The 22,603-nt window shown below is 42.6% G+C and overlaps 1 protein-coding gene across 3 annotated transcripts in view; it reads right to left on the bottom strand.

Moving 5' to 3' along the window:
* The window catches only part of FTO (FTO alpha-ketoglutarate dependent dioxygenase), a 282,764-nt gene that overhangs the window by 183,143 nt on the left and 77,018 nt on the right, over nt 1-22,603 (bottom strand). For all 3 annotated transcript variants that reach the window (XM_034638936.1, XM_034638937.1, XM_019797912.2), the window contains one exon: nt 15,384-15,503. In XM_034638936.1, coding sequence (XP_034494827.1) covers nt 15,384-15,503 — 120 coding nt within the window. The remainder of the gene's footprint in view (nt 1-15,383; nt 15,504-22,603) is intronic.

The following is a 22,603-nucleotide window of genomic DNA, read 5'->3' as shown; positions in this document are numbered from 1 at the left end:
TCCCTGTCTGCAAGGTGCTGGCACTCTAGCACAGGACACAGAGGAGCAAGATATAAGACATAAATTCAGGTATTAGTAAGTGCTCTGAGGAAAAATAAAGCAGGGTAAAACGATACAGAAACAGCCACTCTGAGATGACTTTTGAACAGAGGCCTGAATGGGAAGCCCAGGTTATGCGTAAGCGTAACGTAAGCTGAGACGGGGGTCTCAGAGAGCTACAGGAATGCATCAGGTGAGAGGCAGGAGACAGGGAACTGGCAGATGGCAGGAGGAATGAACAGAGGAGAGATTCAAATCAGTAATTCTAAAAACACGCCAGGCAATGTGCAAAATGCTGCGTGTATCACTTCGGGCAAATCTCACAATGATCCCCTAAGGGAGGCACTTTCATTAATCCCATTTTACAGATGGGGATACCTGAGATTCCCAGAGTGACTGCCCAGTAGCATACACAGCTAAGTGATGGAGCCAGGGCTCGAACCCTAGTCTGACTCACTTGACAGCTCAAGCTCTTAACCCAAAAATACCTAAGCTTGTGGACTTCAAAGGTGATAGGGGCTCAAACTGAAATGACTTGGTGACACAGCCAGTGACAGAAGCTGACTTCACAACACAGCAAGAGGTGAGACCCAGTGGGGGCCCAGAGCAGTAGAGGGGCCCCCACCCAGCTCCTGAGACTCATGGATTACCAACAGGCTTTACTGAGGGGGTCAAAGGAAAGTTCTCCACCCCTCCTGAGACCACTCTTCATCCTCTCCTTTACCTGAAAATAGAATTCCCACCACTCCCCAAATAATCTCAGTCCTCTCCAAAGACTTCTGGAAATAAACTCTCATCTAGGAACTACAGGTGCAGGCTAAGGACTTCAACCCACCTTTCTGGAGCCAAGCAGAAAAAGGCCCTGAACAATCAATGAGCACTGTTGAAATGACCTGCTGAAGACTGACAGGTGGAGGGAGAATGAAAGCGAGCCAGACAGGCCAAGGAGGCTCAGCATATCGCAACTCAACAACAGAAACTCAGTCCTGAATAGGATCCAACGAGACCCCAACTTTAAACAGTAAATCAGGCAATGTGCCATGTTTCCAGGAGTAAGGAGTCCCTCTTTTGCATTCCATTGACACAAACAGCTATAGCACAGAGCCTGAAGACTCGGCAGGGTAAAGGGGCATGTACTTCCTGTCTGGAATGTAGTTCCACCACGTGATAACGTCACTGGATGTCAGGGCAGCGGCTCTGATCACCTGGCCTGATTCAGCTGACTTGGCACACAACTCCCTGGTGAAAGAGAACAACTTGCCCACAATTACCTGCCAAGGAAATCTGAGCGCTCCTTGCTAGTGAACCTCTACGTCTATCAGAAGTCTTTGGCTACAAGTAACAGAATGGAGCTTTCGCTTAGATTCTGGTGATTAAGAGAGCACTCTGGAGCCAGACCGCCTCTGCTAACTGCAAACCCCAGCTCTGCCACTCACTGCTTCTCTGACCTGGGCAAAGTCACTTAATCTCTCTGAGCTTCAGTCTCCTCATCTGCAAAGCAGGAAGGAGAGAAATGCAAATGAAAACTACAAGACACCAGTCTTCACCAGTCACAGCTGCAAAAAGTCTGTCAATAGACTGCACTAGTGAGGATGTAGGGAAAACAAACCCTGTATCACATAAACTCCACATATATGTATACATATACATAAACACACACGTATGCACACACAAACTCGGCTCCAAACTATGGAAGGCAAATTGTCCCTCTTCAAACTAAAAATACACATATCCTTTGATCCAGCAATTCTGCTCTTAGGTACTACTGTAGATGGTATACGTGAAAACCTTATGTATTACGATATTCATTTCAACATTATTTGGGAAAGCAGAAGACAGAAGACAGTAGGGACCCGGTTAAAGAAATTATGAAACCTCACAATGAAAAACCAGGCAGTCGTTTAAAAGAATGTACAAATATGGAAAGATCTGTGAGAACGTTATTCATTTGAGAAACAACACATAAAAGTTTGTAAGAATATAGAATGTCTCCAGGGGCGCCTGGGTGGCATAGCGGTTAAGTGTCTGCCTTCGGCTCAGGGCGTGATCCTGGCGTTACGGGATCGAGCCCCACATCAGGCTCCTCTGATATGAGCCTGCTTCTTCCTCTCCCACTCCCCTGCTTGTTGTTCCCTCTCTCGCTGGCTGTCTCTATCTCTGTCGGATGAATAAATAAAATCTTTAAAAAAAAAAAAAAAGAATATAGAATGTCTCTGGAAAGGTACAGAAAACATCATGAAGGGTGCTGGGCTCCACGGAAGGGAAAAGGGTGGCTGGGGGAATGAGTGGGGAGAAAGACAGACTTTGCACTATTCATATGCTTTTTGTACTTGTTGAATTCTGCACCGTGTGCAGGCGTCAGCAAACAGTCCTGAAAGAGCTCACCACACGCTCATGAGGTAGCCAGACAAAGGCGATACACTTCTACCTGGAGCCACTGAAGAAAGTGGGTCCGTGGTGCAACATCCAGATGTGGTCAGAGAAGGAAAAACAGATGCTGGCCAGGCAAAAACAGTAGGTCCACCGCGATACAAAGGAGCCGAAGTTTGAGCTGCCAGGCCCAACCACAGGGCAAAGAGAAGGGTCCAGAGCACATTCATGTCATTGTATTTTGCTACCTGCATCCAGCTGAAAGTTGGTAGACGCACTAGGGAAGAGAAGGCATGGCCACTTGGGAGGCTCAGGAATGGTGGCAAATGTTCAACTGGGAACTGGGAAATCTGGGCTCTAGGTCCACTAACATTTGGCTCTGTTGCCCCCAGATGGGTCTCTGTACCTTCTGAGCCCTTCCTTTTCCAAAAGGAAGAGAATGGGATGCTCGTCTCTTGGCTCCCTTCTCATTCTGACACTGCAAGATTCCACGGCAGCTGGGCCTCAGCTTGTCCAGGCCTCGCAGGGTGAGCACCCTAGTAGAGCCGGTACATGAAGAGCATGGGGGAAGGTTCCAGGCCTTGACAGAAATGAAGCAATGACAAATCTGACTGCGTCACGGCTACCACTTTCCCTTGGCGTTGTGAGGAATGAAGAGATACCAAGAGATATCAAGGAGATAGCATTTGAAAAAGCACGAAGCCCATTCGGTTCTCTAGGGAAGCGTCACTTGGGTGTGACTCTCAGAAGGCTCTTTGGTAAAATGAAACAGTAGCCCCATAATATCGTTTCTTCATCTCACCAATATGTAAGGAGAGATGGTGGCCTCTAAATTCACTTCAGACCTCGGATTCCTGAGCAGGATCAAAGCTGAGACAATCCTGCAGAAGCCCCCGTCTGACGAACAAAGTCACAGAGTGATTAGTCACTTGAGAATTAATGGCTTGTGCCTTAAAAAGTAATAAAACCCGTCACTGGGAAATAGTAACATCACACAGAGGAAAAGAAGGCGAGTCTAGCAGAAATCTGTACATCGAGGTAGGAGAGCCCGGAGGGAACCGCCACCATTTCCACTGCGAACACTGACTCCGTCTTTCAAGTGGTGTGACTGACAAGCCAAAACACGACAGCAAACACAGGGCGGCATGGGGTGTCCAAGCACGAATGTGGCGCTATCAGCCAAAGACTGGGGAGGTGTGCGTGGGGAGGAAACCACTCGATTTCAGCAGTGGAAATGATAGACTGCCACACCCACTATCCCGAACCAAATCAAACAACTCATGAATGACACTTTGGCTGTATTTCAAAATACTTTTATGCAAGTACTTAAGTCCTCAAAACTGTCACCTCTCCAGGAGGCAGTGGAGCTGTCCCTTCCTCTGGACCTCAATTCCCATGTGCAAAAAATAAATGAATAAATAACATGAGAGACACCTAAACAAGGAAGAGAATCAGAAATGGTTCACACATGGAAAGACCTGCCTCTGACCAAAATCCAAAATTATTAGGCTGATATTCAATTTGTGAGGGGAAAAAAAAAAAAAAAAACCTTGGTAGGAAAATAAATCAACTCATTTGTAATTCTCCTTCTGAATATGGACAGTGTTGCTTATTTGCCGTATTTAGAATGCAGATAGGTCTTGAAATTAGGGCAAATGATAGAATTTTGACTTGTTTCCCCTATGCTGATAAAAGGTAGTAAGACAGATTTTATTTTCTTTATAGTTGCACATGATTAGCACTTGGCTTTCCATGACTATGAGAGGAAGGCAGTCATTAAGGGGTGAAAGCACTGTACCCTGCAGTGAAATGCATTAGAAAAGGGTCCTTGCTAATCTTCCTCATCTTATCTCTCACTACTGGACTCACGCAAACCACACTCCATCCAGGCTAATCAAGTCTGTGAGCAGATTCTGTGTTTTCCCACTAGGATGTCTCTGCTTCTAGAATCCCTGAATATCCTCCACCCATCTCCATCTATCAAAATCCCTCGTATTCCCAAAGGCCTATGTCAGAATCCACTCTCCCCTTTGATTTCTCTTCCTCTGAATTACTTACTGCCTTGCGCCTTATCAACCTGGGAGACAGAAGTCCTGGCTTTTTGTAGAACTTCACACTTATCTGCAAGAAGTGGAGCAGATGAATGAGGAAATGACTAGAATGAAAAATGAATATTTCTTTTTTGATGCCATCTATTAAAATAGGTTGCAAATATCATTGTGGTCCCAATAATTTTAAAGTACTTTTCCATAAAAAGATTTCAGTGTGGAATAACAAAAACAAAAATGCAAAAGGGGTGGATGTTAATGTTTTGAAGACAGAAACTAAGTGTCTTAACACAATAGCCTTTTTTATGAGACTATTCTACTCAATTTCCAGGCTTTGCAGACCGCTCCATAAGGAGGTCAGTTTCTTTCAGAGTTCTTATTGCTGCTCCCCCACCCCAAAATAGAATCAAGGCTATTCTAACCTAGACAGAAAACAACACTGCCTAACTAACTAAACTAATTAAGCCAGATTATTTTTCCCATCAAAGGGGGAAAAAAAAAAACCACAACATTTTAAAGACAGATCCTGAGAACCCCAGAAGGCCACCTTGCGTTCCTTATGCCTGGCTAGGAAGACAGCATATATATTCACTCTGTCTCAGGACAAAAGAAAGATGGAACACTCCAGAACAACCAGTCAGAAGACCTTGGGGTCAGCAGCGCGCACTACTGATTTCTCTCCTTCTTCCTTAACAAATGTAGGGGAAAGGAGTGGGGAATCTTCAGCTTCCAGTGGCATGCACACTAAAACCCTTTGTAAGGCCTCGATCCCCTCACTTCACCCAAGGAGCCGGCCAGGGCTGCCTCGTGGACTCTGCAACAGCAGTTCTGCTGCTTGTAAAATTACAACCAAACTTTTCCCTTTGTTCTAACAAAAGACTTCCTGTGAGAAAGCAGCAATCCTTTAAAGCTTTCCAGCCCAGAGGTCTCTCCTGGTTTGTATTCCCCCAGCCCCAGCCCCCAGAGGAAAAGCTCAATCACATCACAAGGCATTCCTTGGTTCCAAGCTGTACTGGGCTCAAGGACTCCTGGTGAGGAAAGAAACTGGTCATCTGAACATCCTTTCCTGGGATCTGTCTGAAGTGTAGACAAGCAGCAAAGATGAATATTAATATGGCTTCCATCATCAAAAGCTATTGCATACCCACAGGATGATAAATATTTTAATCAGTTTTCAGCTTGTCTAGCGGAAGTCAGTTTACTCCTCAGAGATTTCCCCAGTTCTGTGCCCAAAACCTGTCCAGTATACACTGCTTTCCCTATATAACTTTTGGAAATTAGTAATAAAAAGTCCAAGCTTTGTTGGGGAACTCATTTAATTTTTTGACAATTTTACTCTATTAAGTTTTCCAAGTACAGGAAAATCTAAAATTAAATAAAAAACACGACGATTCTAAGTTTTAGCAGCACTGCTAATAAGCTACTTACGTTTCACATTTAAAAGAAATTTTTTTCATATTTGCATAAGTTGTTTGCCAGTGACTGCTCAATCTTCTCAGTGTAAATGCCAAAGGCATAAAACAGGACCTTCTCAGGTATCCTCTGTGCTCTAGATATTATTATTTTTCAAATGTTAAAGGTGTTTGGGGGTATTGTTGGGAGGGTTACGTTTGTTTAAAAATAAAACTAACCCCATAATATTCCTGTTAAGCAGGACCTGACATTTTAGAGAAATGTACAGAGTTAAAAAGAATTTATTAAAGGCCACGCTGTTTAATGTGGGTAGGAGGAAATGGCTGGGCGGGAACGCTGACCTCACATCAATTCGTTTCTTCAACAAGTAAGTGTCAGGGTACCTACAATGTACCAGTCACTCTTCCAGGAGCTGGGGAAATTACAGTGAACGAGACAAAGTCTGGCTCTCAGAGGGATTATTACACTAGGTAGAGGCAGACAATACACGAGTACCGTGGCGGATGGTGGAGAGCAATAGGAAGCAAAGTAGAACAGGGCAAGGCACTCTCTATCATAAGGAACTCTCTCCAAGGAGTGACGTGAGCAGAGAGACCTGCATGAAGTGAGGGAGTGAGTCATGCAGATTAACAGAAGGAAGAATATTCTAGATGGAGGCGACAGCAAATGCAAAGGCCATGAAGTGGAAGGAAGAAGCCGGCCATGTTCTAAAGACAGTAGGAGGGCAAGTGGGAGACTGGGAGGGAGGAGAAATCATGTTCTGGGGGGTCGGGGTGGGGGTGGACAGACCCGGTAGTGCTCTAGGCTCGTTGCAAGGAAGTGGGATGTCTGCACGTGATGGTAATTTTCGGTTGGGGAGTGAAATACCAGACTTGTATTTTAAAGGAACACTCTCTAGGGACACCGGGGTGGCTCAGTCAGTTAAGCGTCTGCCTTTGGCTCAGGTCATGATCCCAGGGTCCTGGGATCAAGTCCCACATTAGGCTCCCTGCTCAGCGGGGAGTCTGCTTCTCTTTCTGCCTGCACTCACTCTCTCTCTCTCTGACAAATAAATAGAATCTTTTTAAAAAATAAAGGAACACTCTCACAGGGATGGATGTAGGGTGGTAGAAGCAAGGAGGCTATTTTGACAAATGATGGTAGCTCTTTACCAAAGCAGTAGCACAGGGGGTGGTGAAGAGTGGCCAGATGATGAATATTTTGAAAACAGCGTTAACAGGATTCACTGATAAATCAAGAGATAAATCAAGAGAACTCCAAGGTTACAGGCTGAGTAACTGGACAGTACAAATTACTGAATTGTGTGATCCTGTGAGAAAGACGTGGAGATTATGGGAATCAAGAGTTTGGTTTGAGGTATGTTAAATTTGAGATATTACTAAATAGCTAAACACGGCCCACCTTGCCCAACCACTATTCAGGTCTCCAAGACATCAGACCCCAGTACCCAGATAATATTAACAGATAATATTAATTTATCATAGGCATGGAATATCCCACCACTTCCATCCGTTAAAAAATTCACTATTAACTGCATGAAAAGTTTTTGACATTAAATAAAATACAAGCCCTCTTGATCCCCCAACATCTGTTAAAGAGCTGATGCATTATTCTGGGTATTCCATAATTGCTCATTTAAATTAATAATACTTAAGTAAAGGGATATATATTATCAAGCTACCACCTGTTCCAAGTCTTCGTAACCAAAGCAGACATGACTGGAACAGTAGAAATTAATTTTGAGTATTACCATAGTAATCCAGATTTTTATTTGAAGGCTAATTTTGTCAATCAATCAGAAACAAGTTGGAGGTTATCTGAGATTTTTATACACATCAAGGAAAAATTTACAAATGAGATCGTCACAGGTGGTTCCAGATGGGCTGAGGCCATGTAGAGGAAATACAAAAAAAGTCAATCATAATTTACGTGTTAGGGGAAAAGATGGTGTTAAAAACATCATCTATAAATGATCACAGAGATACTTTCAGGAATACTGAAAAAGCAACATATCAAGTTTCCCTTAGTTTAAAAAAAGGTCATTCTTTTGCAGATGTCAATGAAAAGAGAGCAGGATCATGGTTATGTTACCCTTAATGCACGGAAGAGCCGATTTAATGTGTTCCCAGAGCTCTCTGGTAAGTCAGATTTTGGCACTGGGAGCACATTTCTCCATAGAGACATTTTTGAAAAATATGGAAAGATTCCCAGCCCAGCTTCCCAAGGTATTCAGCCCACAGTGGGGTAGAAACATTACCAGAATAGCACTGGGCTCCAATTCATTGAGTCCCTCTAGCTCCAGGAATGACCCCGGTTCTGGAGGAAGGGAAATGAGAAGAGGGGAGGGACGCTGTCACTAAGGGGCACTAGGTCAAATGGCCTCTAAGTAAGGGCTCCTAAACTGAGGACTGTCTACACTTGCTTTTAAAATCACTAGTGCTGGGGCGCCTGGGTGGCTCAGTCAGTTAAGCATCTGCCTTCAGCTCAGGTCATGGTCTTAGGATCCTGAGATGAAGCCCCACATTGGGCTCCACGCTCAGCAGGGAGTCTGTTTCTCCCTCTCCCTCTGCCCCTCCCCCTGCTCGTGCTATCTCAAATAAATAAATAAGATCCTTAAAAAAATAAATAAAATCACTCGTGGTGACGCCTTGCATGTGTACAGTATATTATATGTGATGTAATTTTTCATTTGATCATCGTAACAATTTTCTTCAGAAAGTTACAGTTTTAGGGACCATTCATTAACCAACTTGGGGAAAAAAAGATCCTCTAATCTTGATACCGTTCCCAACAACTGGCTCACATCCTTTGGAAATCCTGCTTTCCTTTCAAAACTGTAGGCCTGCTGATTTTTTTTTAACATAACTTCAGTCTTCTAGACAGAGACTCTCCTAGAATATCTCAAAGGTCTTTCTAATAAGATAAATGACAGACTAGAGCTGAATTTAATGCCCCACTCCCCACCTCGGCCACCCTCCAAAAGAACTAGAGGAAATAAGGTATCCAATTGTTTTAGGTTATAACTTTGCCAGGAAAAAATGGGAATTACTGACACCCCGATCTGGCACCTGGGGTTCTGATTCACATCTGAAATGCTATGATGGTCGGCTAGTCAAAGGAATCCAAAAGAAATGCCGCAGCCAAGGCTACCAGAGCACCCCCGGGGGAAAGAAGCAAGATCTTCACACCTCTGCATCAAACTGAAATCTGCTGTGCTTAAAATTATTTAAAACAACCAAATTTGTCTATTGGACAAGAAAATAGAACATGTGTGAATCATGCACGTGTGCGTGTGTATGTGTGTGTGTGTGTGTATTTAACAAAGGCTAGCGAAACGTAGCCCAAGCCTATGGAACCAAGGCTAAAAGAGAAACGGTGGCTGTTTATTTCAGGTTTTCTCCGCGCGTGCTAACGAGAGTTGAGAGAGATGGCAAGGCTCGTCCTTGGAGTTTCCCAGCTCCCATCCCTCTGCCTCACTGTTTTCGGCTTCTTTAGCCTTTGTCCCTCTTGTGTGCAGAGCAGAGGCACCTGAACGATCCTCTTAACATTCCTGGGATGTAACAGGCACATCCTAGTACTTGGTACCAAAAAGCTCAAGTCTCATACAGCTCATGTAAGGGTTAAAAACAGAAAGTCCTACCCACTGGTTTGCTCTGATGTTCCTGGAGATATTGTCGCTGGATGTATCCTCAGTAGAATTCTATTCAACACCTCTGTCTTTAAGTACAAAGCTGTAGGCTGTAGCAGCTTTAAGAAACATAAGTATCCCTTTTTTCTGCTGCACAGTATCTGTGTGTGAAATTCTCTAAAGGGGTTTAAGTATTTACCCTGAACACTATCAGACGGTTTCTAAAATTTTCCTTATCCAGTTGCGAAAACACTTCAAAGAGAATCATAAACATAGTCCTTTGTGCTTTCGATGCACACTCTGTTTCTCAAGCTTAAGCCTGAATTCTCTTGGAATTGTAAATTTTTTTCCCCAAAAAGACAGGATACACAATGCTTTTTTTTTTTTAATTCATTACTAAGTCTGCAGCGACTAAGGGAAAAACTGGAAAACTCTGAGAGAAATCCAGAAGGCAATCAAAGAAGGAATCAAAACCTGTTAGAAATTCATTGCTAAATTACACGTACAATTTCCCCTCAGATATTTTACTCTTAATAGAACAATGCAGCTGGGCTGCGGGGAACAGCGGTGGGGGGCTGGGGAGGGAGGAGGGTGGAAAGCACCGACCTTCAGTGAACACGTTTAAGATAATAAAAACCGTGAGCCAAGGATTTTTAGCCACTGTAGCTGAAAAGTGACTTTTTTCTCCCCCCCCCCCAAATTTCCAAAGCTAAATATAGAGGTCCCCAAACTCAGTGTCTGTGTACATAATTTGAATTATTGGGTGCTTGTGACTGTTTACCTGCCTCCAATCTGTGCTTATCCTGAGCCACTCAGCACTGTACCAGTCAAAAAAGGGAGAAGGGAACTTAAATTTTAATTTAAAACCACCAGACATCTCACACCAAATCCTAAATTACTATAAGATATTCTGCTCCTGTATCAGCGATGCTAATTCCGAAAAATGGAGGAGAGGATTATGTTTGCAAATGTAATTCAGTATATACAATAATACTAAAGAGGAGATATTTATATACACACACACATATGTTTACACACACATATATAAATATAAGTTGGTGACTTCACTATTAACATGGGCAGAAAATTAATATTTCTATCCCTTTCTTCCTCATACACCCCCCCCAAATCTTTAATCCTAGAAGAAAGTTTAAAATGAACTTGGCTAATTGAACTGTAACAGAATAGCCAATACTGGAATACTCAGTATATATTTCAGGGGATGAAAAAGCAGCCTTATTCCTCTACTCAGTTACAAAGAATTTAATCTAAAGCACTGTGATGATAGCTTCATTAATCTCTCCAAAAACAAACAAACTGCGCCTCAGCTCACTCACTGCCTACGACTGTGTAACCCATTCTAGGAAAGGCTCCACCAGACAGCAGTGGACAGGCTCCTGGTGTGATCGCTCCCAGATGATTTTCACAGGCCAAAATGACAAGGAAAAACGCATGACTCATCTCGAAATTAAAGTATTATAACTCACTTGTAAAGGACAACCTTTACATTCGTAAGTACATTTCTCTCTTAAAACTTTTAACAACAAGAAACTGGTAACAGAATTAAATAAAACACCTACTCGTTTTCCACATCTCTCTGCTCTCTTGTGCCAAATTTTAGCATAAATGGGTAGAAGTTAACACAGCCTATAGCTTACCTAACATAATTATATGTTGTGTTTTACACTATTTCAAAACAGATACATTAAAATGATCCAGTCTTGGCTCCTTCCCACTAAAGTCAATAAAGGTTATGAAGGCCAACTGCCATATAAACGCACTGCTATCCCAGCACAAAGAACTGTCAAGACGGGAAATGCAATTCAAAACATTCAAAATAATCAGGACTCTACTCTTCTCTTCTAAGAGAAAGAAGCAATAAAAATTTTAAAAAATTAAAAAAAAAAAGCATGAGGAAATTTCTCTCCAGTGTATCAATCAGCAGTACTTCTGAAAACGTTTACTCTGGAAATTATTCTAGAATATTTCCACTGGATTATACTAAATTGACCTTTTGTTTTTTAAGGTCAAAGGGAAATGAATAAATGTCATCAATTTAGAAGACATCACACCTAGTATTCTTTTCCGTATCATTGTGAATTTGATGGTGTTAAAACATTTTTATAGGTAAAATAAATGTCAGTTTTGCAAAGTGCGATACCAGACCCTGAGAGACAAATGGCCTATCCATTGAATCTCTGGCTACAGCAAGACTTCCTCACCTCACAGGAGACTTCGGCTTTTCATATTTCTCTTTACCCAGAAAGCAAAGCTTGTACAGTTTCTTTCAAATGGTAACTCTCTCTTATCCTGAAGAGTCGCCTCATAATACACTAATCTTGGTTGTGAGGTGGTGGGTTGCTTCAAGAAAATAAAATAAAATACAAATATCTGAATACCGTTCCAGGGTTATAATACCATCCTGAACAGGGAGCAAAGATGACAGGAAAAGGCAAGGCTAAATTCTTGAGTTACACGAAAGGGTTGTGCTGCTCTGGGCTTAATGGCTCATAAATTCATGAGGTAATATTCAGGGAAAATGTGATATTTTATCAGAATGTCATTCAAATATAAGGTTTAACATTTACATGACAAGAGCAAGCACAGAGTAAAACCATCCTCGGGGCGGGGGGGAGAGAAGTGGCAAGAATAAGCAGTGTGATAAAAATGGTACTTGTTGGAGCAGAGAATGGAAGCAGAGGCTGGGGGAGTTTTAGACGCAACGGACTGAGCTTTCTGAAATATGTGACTGGTTATGACACGTGAAGAAGCAATTACCATTAAGGGAAGAAACGTGATTTCAAATCTCATTTTCCATTCTTCTGTATCCAACCTAAGACGACACCTTCCAACCACGAAGTGGGGGGAAAAAAACACATGGAGAAGACAGAGAGAAATCACAACACCAGTGTCTTCCCTGGTACAAGGGCCGTCAGAGGTCGCTTTACTCATAAGCAAAAGGCGAAAAGTAATGTACATATTGCCAGAGGTTTTTTGTTTTGTTTTGTTTTCACCAAAAGAGAAAGAGATCGATGCTATGCTGCAGAACAGACAAAATACATTAATTAGAGAAGTCTATCCACAACACGCACATGATTTTACCATTTAAAAAAAAAAAAAGCACAGAGATAAAGAAGAATCATTTGTCTAAAAGGATAGTAATTTTGAGTAATATATTCCCTGGAAGCAAAGCGAGTACATTCAGAAATGCTTCAGATTAGTCTAATTCTATAGAATCCAAATGTGCACCAAGCACTGCACTTTTTATGTTAAATTGCTGTTGAATTTGTTAACCCACAACTGATTTCCTGTGTTATGGAATCTTGGAGATTACAGCTAACTTGAAGCAACAGGGATAATTCTTGACAGTTAATGGTACATTTGTATGCATTTTCCTGAAAGGCCAGCATCTTGAGGCCTCCAACTGGTGGCTCAACATTGCCCCCTACTGCTTGCAACTGTAAACATGTGAGGTGGGCTGGTACAAAGCAGGAACTCAAGGTGGCCAGTGCCAGCTCCACCCCCAGTACGCACATACCAGATGGCACTGCGCTAACATTAGGAGTCACAGAACCATAGCCTTCCCCAGTGATTAGTATCTCCTGTCTCTTCCAATAGCAAAAATAAATTATTATGAATTTGTTAAAAAGTCATTTAAAAAGGCTTGAAGCCGTGCTTAAATTTAATTTAGAAGTATCATCCCTTTTATCTTGGCCCAAGCCTTCACTCTGCTGATAATGATCAGCCTGAGGCTGGCTGAGGAGAGACACCGGGGCCATTGACTTCACTCAGAACACCCAGTAATGCCACACCAACTGCAAGGAAACTCGCTCTGGAGCGTTCCCAAGGTTGCTCTTCTTGGTATTTTTTACACAAGAGTCATAAAGTAAACAGAAGATATTCCATCGAATTGATGGGCCATGGCCCAATTAAAAAAAAAAATTACAGCTAAAGCTTTTAAATGAATTCATAAGGAATATAATCAGTAAGCCCACAACACCGAAGACTACTCTTTAGAAGAAGAAAAAAAACAAAACCTTGAACAAAAAAAATGCAAAGAAATTTTTTTTTTTTTTAACAAAATCAATGAGTTCCTTTCTTATTCATTTGCTGATTCAAATTTTCTAATCTGTGGAGTTGTCAAATTACAATCCCAAAGTCGACCTGATGTCTTAGAGTCCAAGTCTGGCAAAGAAAGAGGTTCTTCCAACTCATATGTAAATGGACAAAACCAGAATAACACAGTAAAAAATTCCCTGAAACTGATGCTGTTTATATACACATCCCATAAAAACAGAGCACACTCCACACAGGCTAATTCTAGGAACAGAACTAAGGAGATGAAGGCATGGACTTTTCATTACCTCCAACTCAGTTTTACAATGCTCAGTTTTATACTGAGACTCAGGTCTTTGGAGGAATCCATTTTTGTGATACTATTAGTACAATAAAAGAAGGATTATAACATTCCTTCCTCAGACATATATCCACGAAAAGGCATGATTTAAAGATCTGAGGAGATGTCTGGAAAGCAAGGACTTCCGGATTCTGACCTAGACTTCCAAACGAAGACCCCTTCAGGGCTGTGACTTGATAGTGTCATTATTATAAAACAGCGGTGAGCACCAGCTATGCATTTTTGCAGACCAGTTCGCCGTTTCCAGCACATTTCCCAGTCTGTGCAGTGGTACTGCCTCTAGAGTTTGGCAGGCTTTTATCACTTTTCTACTACGTTCCAAAGGCAATGGTTTGCAGGCAGAACAGCGAGGTAGTGAAGGGCATGACCCTACGGCCAGCCTTCCTGAGTTCAAATCCCATTTCCCCACTTTAGGGGCTGTACAATCTTAAGGAAGTTATGTAAACCTTTTGTGGCTCAGTCTCCTGGTTTATGAAATAGAGAACCATCATACCTACTTTACAAGGTTGTCATAAAAGTTAAATAAGTTATATATAAAACATTTAGAATAGTGCCTGGTTCTTCATAAGCATCACATAAGAGTCTGCTATTATTACTATTATTTAAATTAAGACTTAATTCAAAACTTGCAAGTGGCCTCAGCTCGCCTTCCAGCTACACTTCGGACTCTGTCCCCAACTCCCTGCTCCAGGCGGGCTGTCCTTCCCCACTTGCAATCTTGTTAGTGCACTTCCCGGAGCCTGATATTCCTCTCCAAATGCCCTATCCGGCCCTACTCCTCCCCATCCAAAGTCCCTAAAAAGCCACATCTGCTGTTTCACGACAGTCCGGGTCCAGTGCTCTGAATTTAATACTCCCTCCTCTGGACTGTGATTTTTTTTTTTTTAATCTCTATTACAGGCTTTCATTTTAGCTAATGTAACACCTGGCTACATTCATGTTTCTCTCCTTATTAAACTGAATGTAGCGCTTAAGAGCACAAGTCGTAGAGCCAGACTGCCTGGGTCTCGATTGTGCTCAGCCACTTGCTCTGTGACCTTGGGCGAGGCACTTAATTTCTCAATGTCTCAGTTTTCACATCTATAAATTAAGACCCATAAGAGTTTCTACACTTCGTAGGGCTGTTGTATGAATTTTAGCAGTTAATAAGGGGAAAAGCCTTAGAAAGGTGCCTGGTGGGTCTGAAAATGCAAATGAATTTTACATCTTACTGCTGCACTGTTGTTCCCACCGTGTCACTTCCTAGCATGTGTCCAGCATGGTGCCTCGTACGTTGGAAATACTCGATAAAATACTCACGGAACTCCACTGAGCTCGTACGGACAAAATCCGGGCTGTTCCTTACCACGAGTTACCTGACTCACTAGTTCAGGATAATGATGATGGACTTGCCGATGCAAACTCGGTGGCACAGCAGTTACACAGCAGATCCCCCCAGAAACTACGGCCCCGGACCTCATGTACTTACCACGCCTTCCATCTTCTTCCACAGGTCTTCCAGTTGGGTCATGGGTTGACACCACCAATCAGTGCATTTTCTGTATCGATTGCCTTGAAACCAATACTGTCTCAGCCACTCGAACTCGACCTGGGGACCATAAGGAGAAGGCAGTTGTTTTAATGCCCTCATGGGGGACAATCAAAGACAATAATGTCGTCACTCGATTCCCCTCCAGTCACTTCGTTGCCACAGGGTGAGAAAAGGTGAAAAAAGCTCAGCCTAACCAGTTTCCAATATAACCTGGAGTCTCCAGAGCATTTGTGCAAAGCCAAGAAAAGAGCAGCCTTAAAACTGAGGTCCTCTTAGCGAGACAACCCAGCTTGGGCTGGGGAGGGGTTTTCCATCACCTTTATTAGTCAGACGTGAGGAAACTGTATGTCCATCAACAAATCCTGAAAAAAAATTAATTAGTAAAAATAAATTTTACCAAAAAAAGCAAAACAAAACACAAATACTGAGATCCTAAAGTATACAGCAGCCTGCACTATGTGTGATCGAGAAGATATAATCAGAAGTGGTTTTTACTAAACGTCCTTATTAAAGACCAGTATTTAGAGCAAAACATAGACACATATTAAGAGATAGCAATTTCAAGTTTCTTAGATTTAAAAATCAATGATGAATTTACCATGGGCCAGGAGGAGCTGGTGAGAATCCTTGTCCTTATAACGAAATAATACAAAGTTAATTGTTGGGGGTGTGTATTAAAGCTACAGCCATTCAAATTGTTCCCTTTCAACTCAGGGCATATGACAATAGGTAGAAAGAATAGCAAAGACATTAATAATTGCTTCTCCTTCCTATGAACCTACTATGGTTATTATTATGGTTATTATTTGCCACCTCAGCATTCCTCCTTCTATTCTAGCAAAACCCCACTATGTGGCTGGTAACTGACCCCCTTCCCCAGACCCAGTCCATGTGGTCTGGGGAGAGCTGCAGCCCCAATACCTGGGGTGGAGTGTGCCACCCAAGTGTTAGCCAATCAGCCCACCACATTTCTCTAGTCCCAGGATCGGGTATGGGGGCAATCACCATATATTCAATCACAGTAAGTCTGAGCACTGAGAAGACTGAGGAAGAGCATTCCACAACCATTTCCCCACCAAATGGGGAAAATGGAGACAACAAAGTAGGAAGCAATTGCAAGATAAAAAGATAAAAACCAGATGCTGGTGATAGCATGTGGCTCTTGACCAAGCTGCTCCTGAAGCCTTTTCTATTTAAGCCAAGTTAGGCTGAGTTTTCTGTCCCTTGCAACTGAAACAATCCCAATGTTACGTAGATGAGAGGCTGAGTAAAGCTTTGGAAGGGTAAGAAACTGTTTTCTATCCACTTTCCACATCTTTGAAAACTCATCTTCAACTTGAAAAAAATCAAATTGTACTGTCGAAGTCCAACTCTATTCATCCCTCAAACCCTTTTTACCTCTGCCCTCTAAAGAAATGTAGAGCTTTCACAGCTTAATGTTGGGTCATCTGACTTTGTTAAGGTAATCATGTTCCTTATACAGACAAACTATTATAATCTTTACCTGTAACCACAAAGAATTTTTGTGTTTATCCATATTGAACTTTCATGAGGCAAACAAAAGCAACTTGTGAAGATTTAACAATGGTGAAAATGTCTCGAGTAACTAACCTGAGAACACCCAGTCATAGGAAAGGGTTTTAGTTTACATTAATTAAATGTTTGTTTGATATGTAGAACTGATTTCAGTTAAAGCTGTTTAAACAAAAAAAAGGAATGTAGACAATATTAAGACAATAGTTGCTGAACCTTACCTGTGGTATTAAGGGACAGTTGTTAACAGAAGTAAACTCGACTGCTTTGAAGGGAGAGCGAATACAAGTGTAGTTCAACTTCTCTGAAGATACAGGTTTAACAACGTTATTTATTACAAGACAAGTTATTTTTAAGAGACTGCGTGAAATGTGTTCACGCTACAGGAACAGCCTATCAGCATGGTATCATGCCCTATGTCAGGGAGAGCTGAAAAGATTTTAAAAGGTTTTCCTATCTTGGGGCTGGTTATTTCCATCGATGAGGACAAAACATGTAAGCCCTGGCCACCGTGGTGTCCCAGGGAAGAAAATCGATTATCCCCTGTAATGAGTTAATCCAACCTATCACCAGGGTATACCCGAGTCTAGATTTCAGTAAATTAAAACTCAGAAGACTGGTGAGGGGCATACCTCCAGACTCTGCTATCAGACAAGAAAGCAAAGAAAGACCCTGTCCATTGTAATAAATGGTGACTTCCTCTTCCTCCTCAGATGCCCAGCTATCATTTGAAGCAGACGGTGCCATGAGGAAGAATAAGGGCTCCACCGCCAAATAGCTAGGTCACCTGTAAATAAAGATCATTACATAACAGCGGCGCCTGGGTGGCACAGCGGTTAAGCGTCTGCGTTTGGCTCAGGGCGTGATCCCGGCGTTCTGGGATCAAGCCCCACATCAGGCTCCTCCACTGGGAGCCTGCTTCTTCCTCTCCCACTCCCCCTGCTTGTGTTCCCTCTCTCACTGGCTGTCTCTATCTCTGTCGAATAAATAAATAAAATCTTAAAAAAAAAAAAAAGATCATTACATAACAACCACATAGGTTTGTGGAGAGGATCAGTGGGTTAATAATGAAGAGCCTACTATATGCCGGGCACTTGCTAGATGCTAAGAAAGCAAAACGAAGGAGGCCACAAGGCCTAGAACTTATTGTCCCCAAGGACCTCACAATCTGATAAAGTTTTCTAAGCAGGAAAAGTTTTAACATCCATGTCATTTCATGCCCACCCCCCTCCCACTGAGGCCAGTCAGTAAAGTTCAACACTGAGGACTTACTCCCAGCAGAGGTTTATTCATGAGCTGAAGTACTGCCCAGGAAATGACAACCTTTCTGGGCATCAAATCCACTGGCACGCATTTTATTCGACTCCAGAACCTGACGTTTTCGTTTTCAGTGTCGTGGGCAAAAAACAGGACAGGATTTTAAGCAAATGTCACCCTCACCACTTCCCCCACTGCCAAGAGAAGACGTTGGCTGCTTTCGTAAAATTAATTAAGGAAGCAAAAAAGATTTTCAGCCCCTTGATTCAGAGTTTGAGTTACAAAAAGAAAAAAGAAAAAAGAAAAAGAAAACGAAAAGAAAAGAAAACCACAACCAAGCAAAAAAAGTTATTTTTATTTTTTTTCTCCCTAAACTGTAGGGATCAGAAAGGAAAAGTCGCTGTGTGGATTCTGCATATAAGCTGACAGGTCAGAATTCAGAATAGAAGGGAAGCCTGAATTTCTTCAGGGCTAAAAAAAATTATAAGTAAATAACTAACTAAATAAATAAAAGGCCAACCATAGCAACTGACCAATAAAGTGCTAAGCATGCCGGGAGTAGGGTCTCCATCCCTTCTCCAGGGTATGGTGCCCCCAGGAAGCTCATAACTATCAGAGCAGAAATAAGAGACAAGCCATCAGGAGGGCTGCGGCTGACCTGAGGCCAGGAACACGCCACAGGTGATACAGATCCCCAAAGATGTGAGCCTCAGGGAGACAAAACACAGGAACTCTCTTGAGGTTCTCTGAGAGTTCATGATGCTGATGAACCAAATTTTGGACATGCCCTTAAAAGAAATTCACTATGATTCAATCTTGTGGGCCAATGTACCACAAAGGTAAGCAATGCCCCCACGTATTTAACCAAAGCCTACCGACAACCCAGAGGCCTTGCACGTTCTTGAAAGGCCGTCTGAATCATCAGAGAAATATGAAAGCATGTCCACGTTTCAGTTTCATCACTGTGACTCGGAAAACCATCCCTTATAACCCTCATAACTAACCTGTACTTGGAACAGTCTAAACGATCGGTCGAGAAATATTTTTCTCCCAAAAGATGTTTAGGAAGAGTCTGAAGGGGAAGAAACCTGCCTACCTGAAACATGGGGCATTCGGCAGTAAAGTTCAAAATCATATTTATGAGCTACCATATACTGTAAATCACCATATGCTGTAAATCACCTCCATCCTCTTACAGGTAAGCAACTGTCACCCACTTTTCTTCTGCCGAGTTAGTTTGGGCTCTTGGTTTGGCCCCAGCTCAGCTCAGTCAGTTCCCTCATGAGCTGCGTGAACAGGTCCAGTGGGGTTAATGTCTCACTGTAATAACTGGAATAAGTTATCTCATTGAGAAAGACGTGAGACCAGGAGAGATGTTAATGTCCAGTGTACAAAGAGCCACCCTTTGAAGGCCCTTTCACAGTAACTTTAAGGAAGATACAGGTTGACCAAAACTATTTTTAAGAAGGAAAACAATATTTAAAAACATGCAGGAAGATTCTGCTTCCAACTGGACAAAAGATCTTTGCCAAGCATCTTAAATTAGGAAAACATATCTTAAGGTATTCAGTTCTACTCCCCAAAATTCCCAAATCGCTTGGTTAGAAACCATCTAAGGAAAACAAGCCACATCTACACCCACATAGCCTGAAAGCCTGCAGCATATAAAACCAAGGGCTTCATCCTATAATTGGAGCAGCGAAGGCACATGGCTTTTAAGAAACAGGAAAGCAAACAATAAAGAACCCGAGGGAACTATTATGGACATGTGTGCTATTGCTTAACAACAGGACACGGTAGAAAACCAGCATGCCAGTGCTCCATCCCAGGCCAGCGTGTATGGCCAAAGAATAGTATCTGACGATATGCCTTGACATATGGAATTCATTCTTTAAGGGGATGGCCTTGAAGAATCAGAGATTGGGGGGATGGACAAGAAGAGCACACACACTGTTTAGATTCAAGATCTCTCTCTCTCCCTTCAACCCTAGACCACAGTTTCAAGGGGCTGAGGTTTCTGATATATCTCTATCCCACTTTGCTAACATATACAATGTCAAAAGCAGCCAGTCCCTTTCTGAGGCTAATGGGTTCAGATGACAATAGTCTACTGTTAGATAAACAGGGTGATTTTACAGACTGCCCCCACTGGTTGATGACAACAAAACATCTCAGTCAGTCACAGAAGAAGACCAGAAGGACGGGGGCAAAAATAGCCCACGTGAGTGTTAAAGAGAGCACCCATTCTGCTAGCTCGAATCCTGACATTGCAAGGTATGTAGAGAAGGAAAAGACTTAGATTTCCAGATTACAATTTCTTTACTACAAATATGGAGAAAGACATAACTTTGCTCCTGAATCTAATTCAGTGAGGTCACCAGGCCCATAAATGCTTATGTTTCTTGAGGTTCTAGCTATCAGCAATGTCTCTAGCGAGGACAGAGAGGAGAGAAAATGGGACACTTATCAGGCACAATGAAGGGAAGAAAGTCAGTCCTGAGAGCAGAAGTGGCTGTTATTTCCTGGAATGGAAGAATCCCTTTGCCTTTGGTTCTGGAGATTTTGGCAATGTTTCACAAAGTGTGGAGTACTTCGTAAGATCCTAAATATCTCTTTAAAGACATGATATTGTGGAAGGAGACATTGTTTTTCCTCTGCTCCAAACCCCTCGATGGCTCTCCATTTCCCTATGAGTAGACAGGAAAGTGGTTGTCCTTATAGGGACCGCCAAGGACTGATTTGATCTGCTGCTTTCCAGTCCCCTAATACCACCTCTGTGACCTCCTGTCCTCTAACTCGCAGCCCCACTCCCGCCATTCCAACTAGACTGTCCCTTACCTAGTCTGGAAACAGCAGACATTCTCCACATCACAGATTTTGTGGGGGCATCTCCCTCCGCCCAAAATGCTGTTCCCCAGATCTCTACATGGCTCACTCCTTACGTCCTTCAAGCCCCTGCTCGCGGCACATCTTCTCAGGGGAATTTTTTCTAGTTCTCTCGATCTAGCATACCACCTGATGAACAGATGCATTAGGCATATTATCTGGCATCTCCCTGCTCTAGGACGACTGTCTGACTTACCAGTATAGCTAAAGCACACAGGCGGTACCAGGAGCATGGTCAGTCATTACTTGTTGAAAGGACGAAAGAGAACATTTTTGTATTCCAAATTCTCCATCAATCCTTCCAACTCTAGCAAAGAGAAAGATGCAGGTTGGCGATAACCTTCAACAGTTCTCTATCACTTGGGAATCTCTTTTTTTCCTTTTAGTGTTTTTTGTTGTGAGGTATAATACACCCATGACAAAACTCACCCATCTGAAGTATAACATTCAATGACTATTAGAGAAAATTTATGAAGCTGTACGTGAATCTCCTTTCTCCCATGGATAATGGAGACTTGAGGCTCAGAGCCTTCTCCCAGCAAAAGCACCTGCTGGAAGGTGGTAACACTGCTCTGTTTTCACTGGCAAGATTTTTCTGGTTCCTTTTTCTTTTGGCTAGTGATACTGGCTTCTACTTAAAGTGGTAATACAAAGCTTCCCTTTCAAAGAAATGTATTTACATAAAAAATGAGCTGAGTTATGGGGCGCCTGGGTGGCTCAGTCAGTTAAACATCTGACTCTTGATTTCCGCTCAGGTCATGATCTCAGGGTCGTGGGATCGGGCCGCGTCATGCTCTGTGCTCAGCAGAGAGTCCACTGGGGATTCTCTCTCTCTCTCCCTCTCCCCCTCCCCACTCTTTCTCCCTCTCTAAAATAATCAATCAATAAATCTTTTTTTAAAAAACGAGCTGAGTTTTTAGAAGTATTAAACAGACAACAACATTTACAGTCCAAAGATAAAGCAAAAGCGGCAAGGGTATTGCTGAGAGCAGCAAAGTTTGTAAAACCTTGTATGGTGGGACTGACGGCATGTACCTCGTTTTGTAAATAACAAGCCAGGCTCTGCCCCCTCCTCTTAGGCTCCACCCATGATTCCCACTGGTTTTGCGGGCAGATTACTCTTCGTGAGTCTTGTGCTTCTGCATGTGTTTGAGCAAGGCACTGACTTCCCTCTACCTCAGCCTCCTAATGCGAGAATGTTTAGCGAACAACCTTGGAAGTTATAGCTTCTCCTCCGGAACAAAGGGCAGGGATGCTTACAGCCTAGGAGGATAAAGACGGTATCTTGTTTGGAGCAAAGGTCAGGCAGGGTTACTACCTATTATAAAAGATTTGGCTTCCCTTTGCTCAAGGTCCCCTCCTATACAACAAGCCCTGCATGCACCCACATTATGGGCCCACTTCGCATTGTCCTGCTGAAAAAGAGGTTTGCAGAACTGGCATAAAAATGTGGATACTCTGGCTACTGCTGTCGTTGTGAG

This window comes from Ailuropoda melanoleuca, chromosome 12 (genome assembly GCF_002007445.2).
Source record: "Ailuropoda melanoleuca isolate Jingjing chromosome 12, ASM200744v2, whole genome shotgun sequence".
NCBI lineage: Eukaryota > Metazoa > Chordata > Mammalia > Carnivora > Ursidae > Ailuropoda > Ailuropoda melanoleuca.
This window is presented reverse-complemented; position numbering and strand designations above follow the sequence as displayed.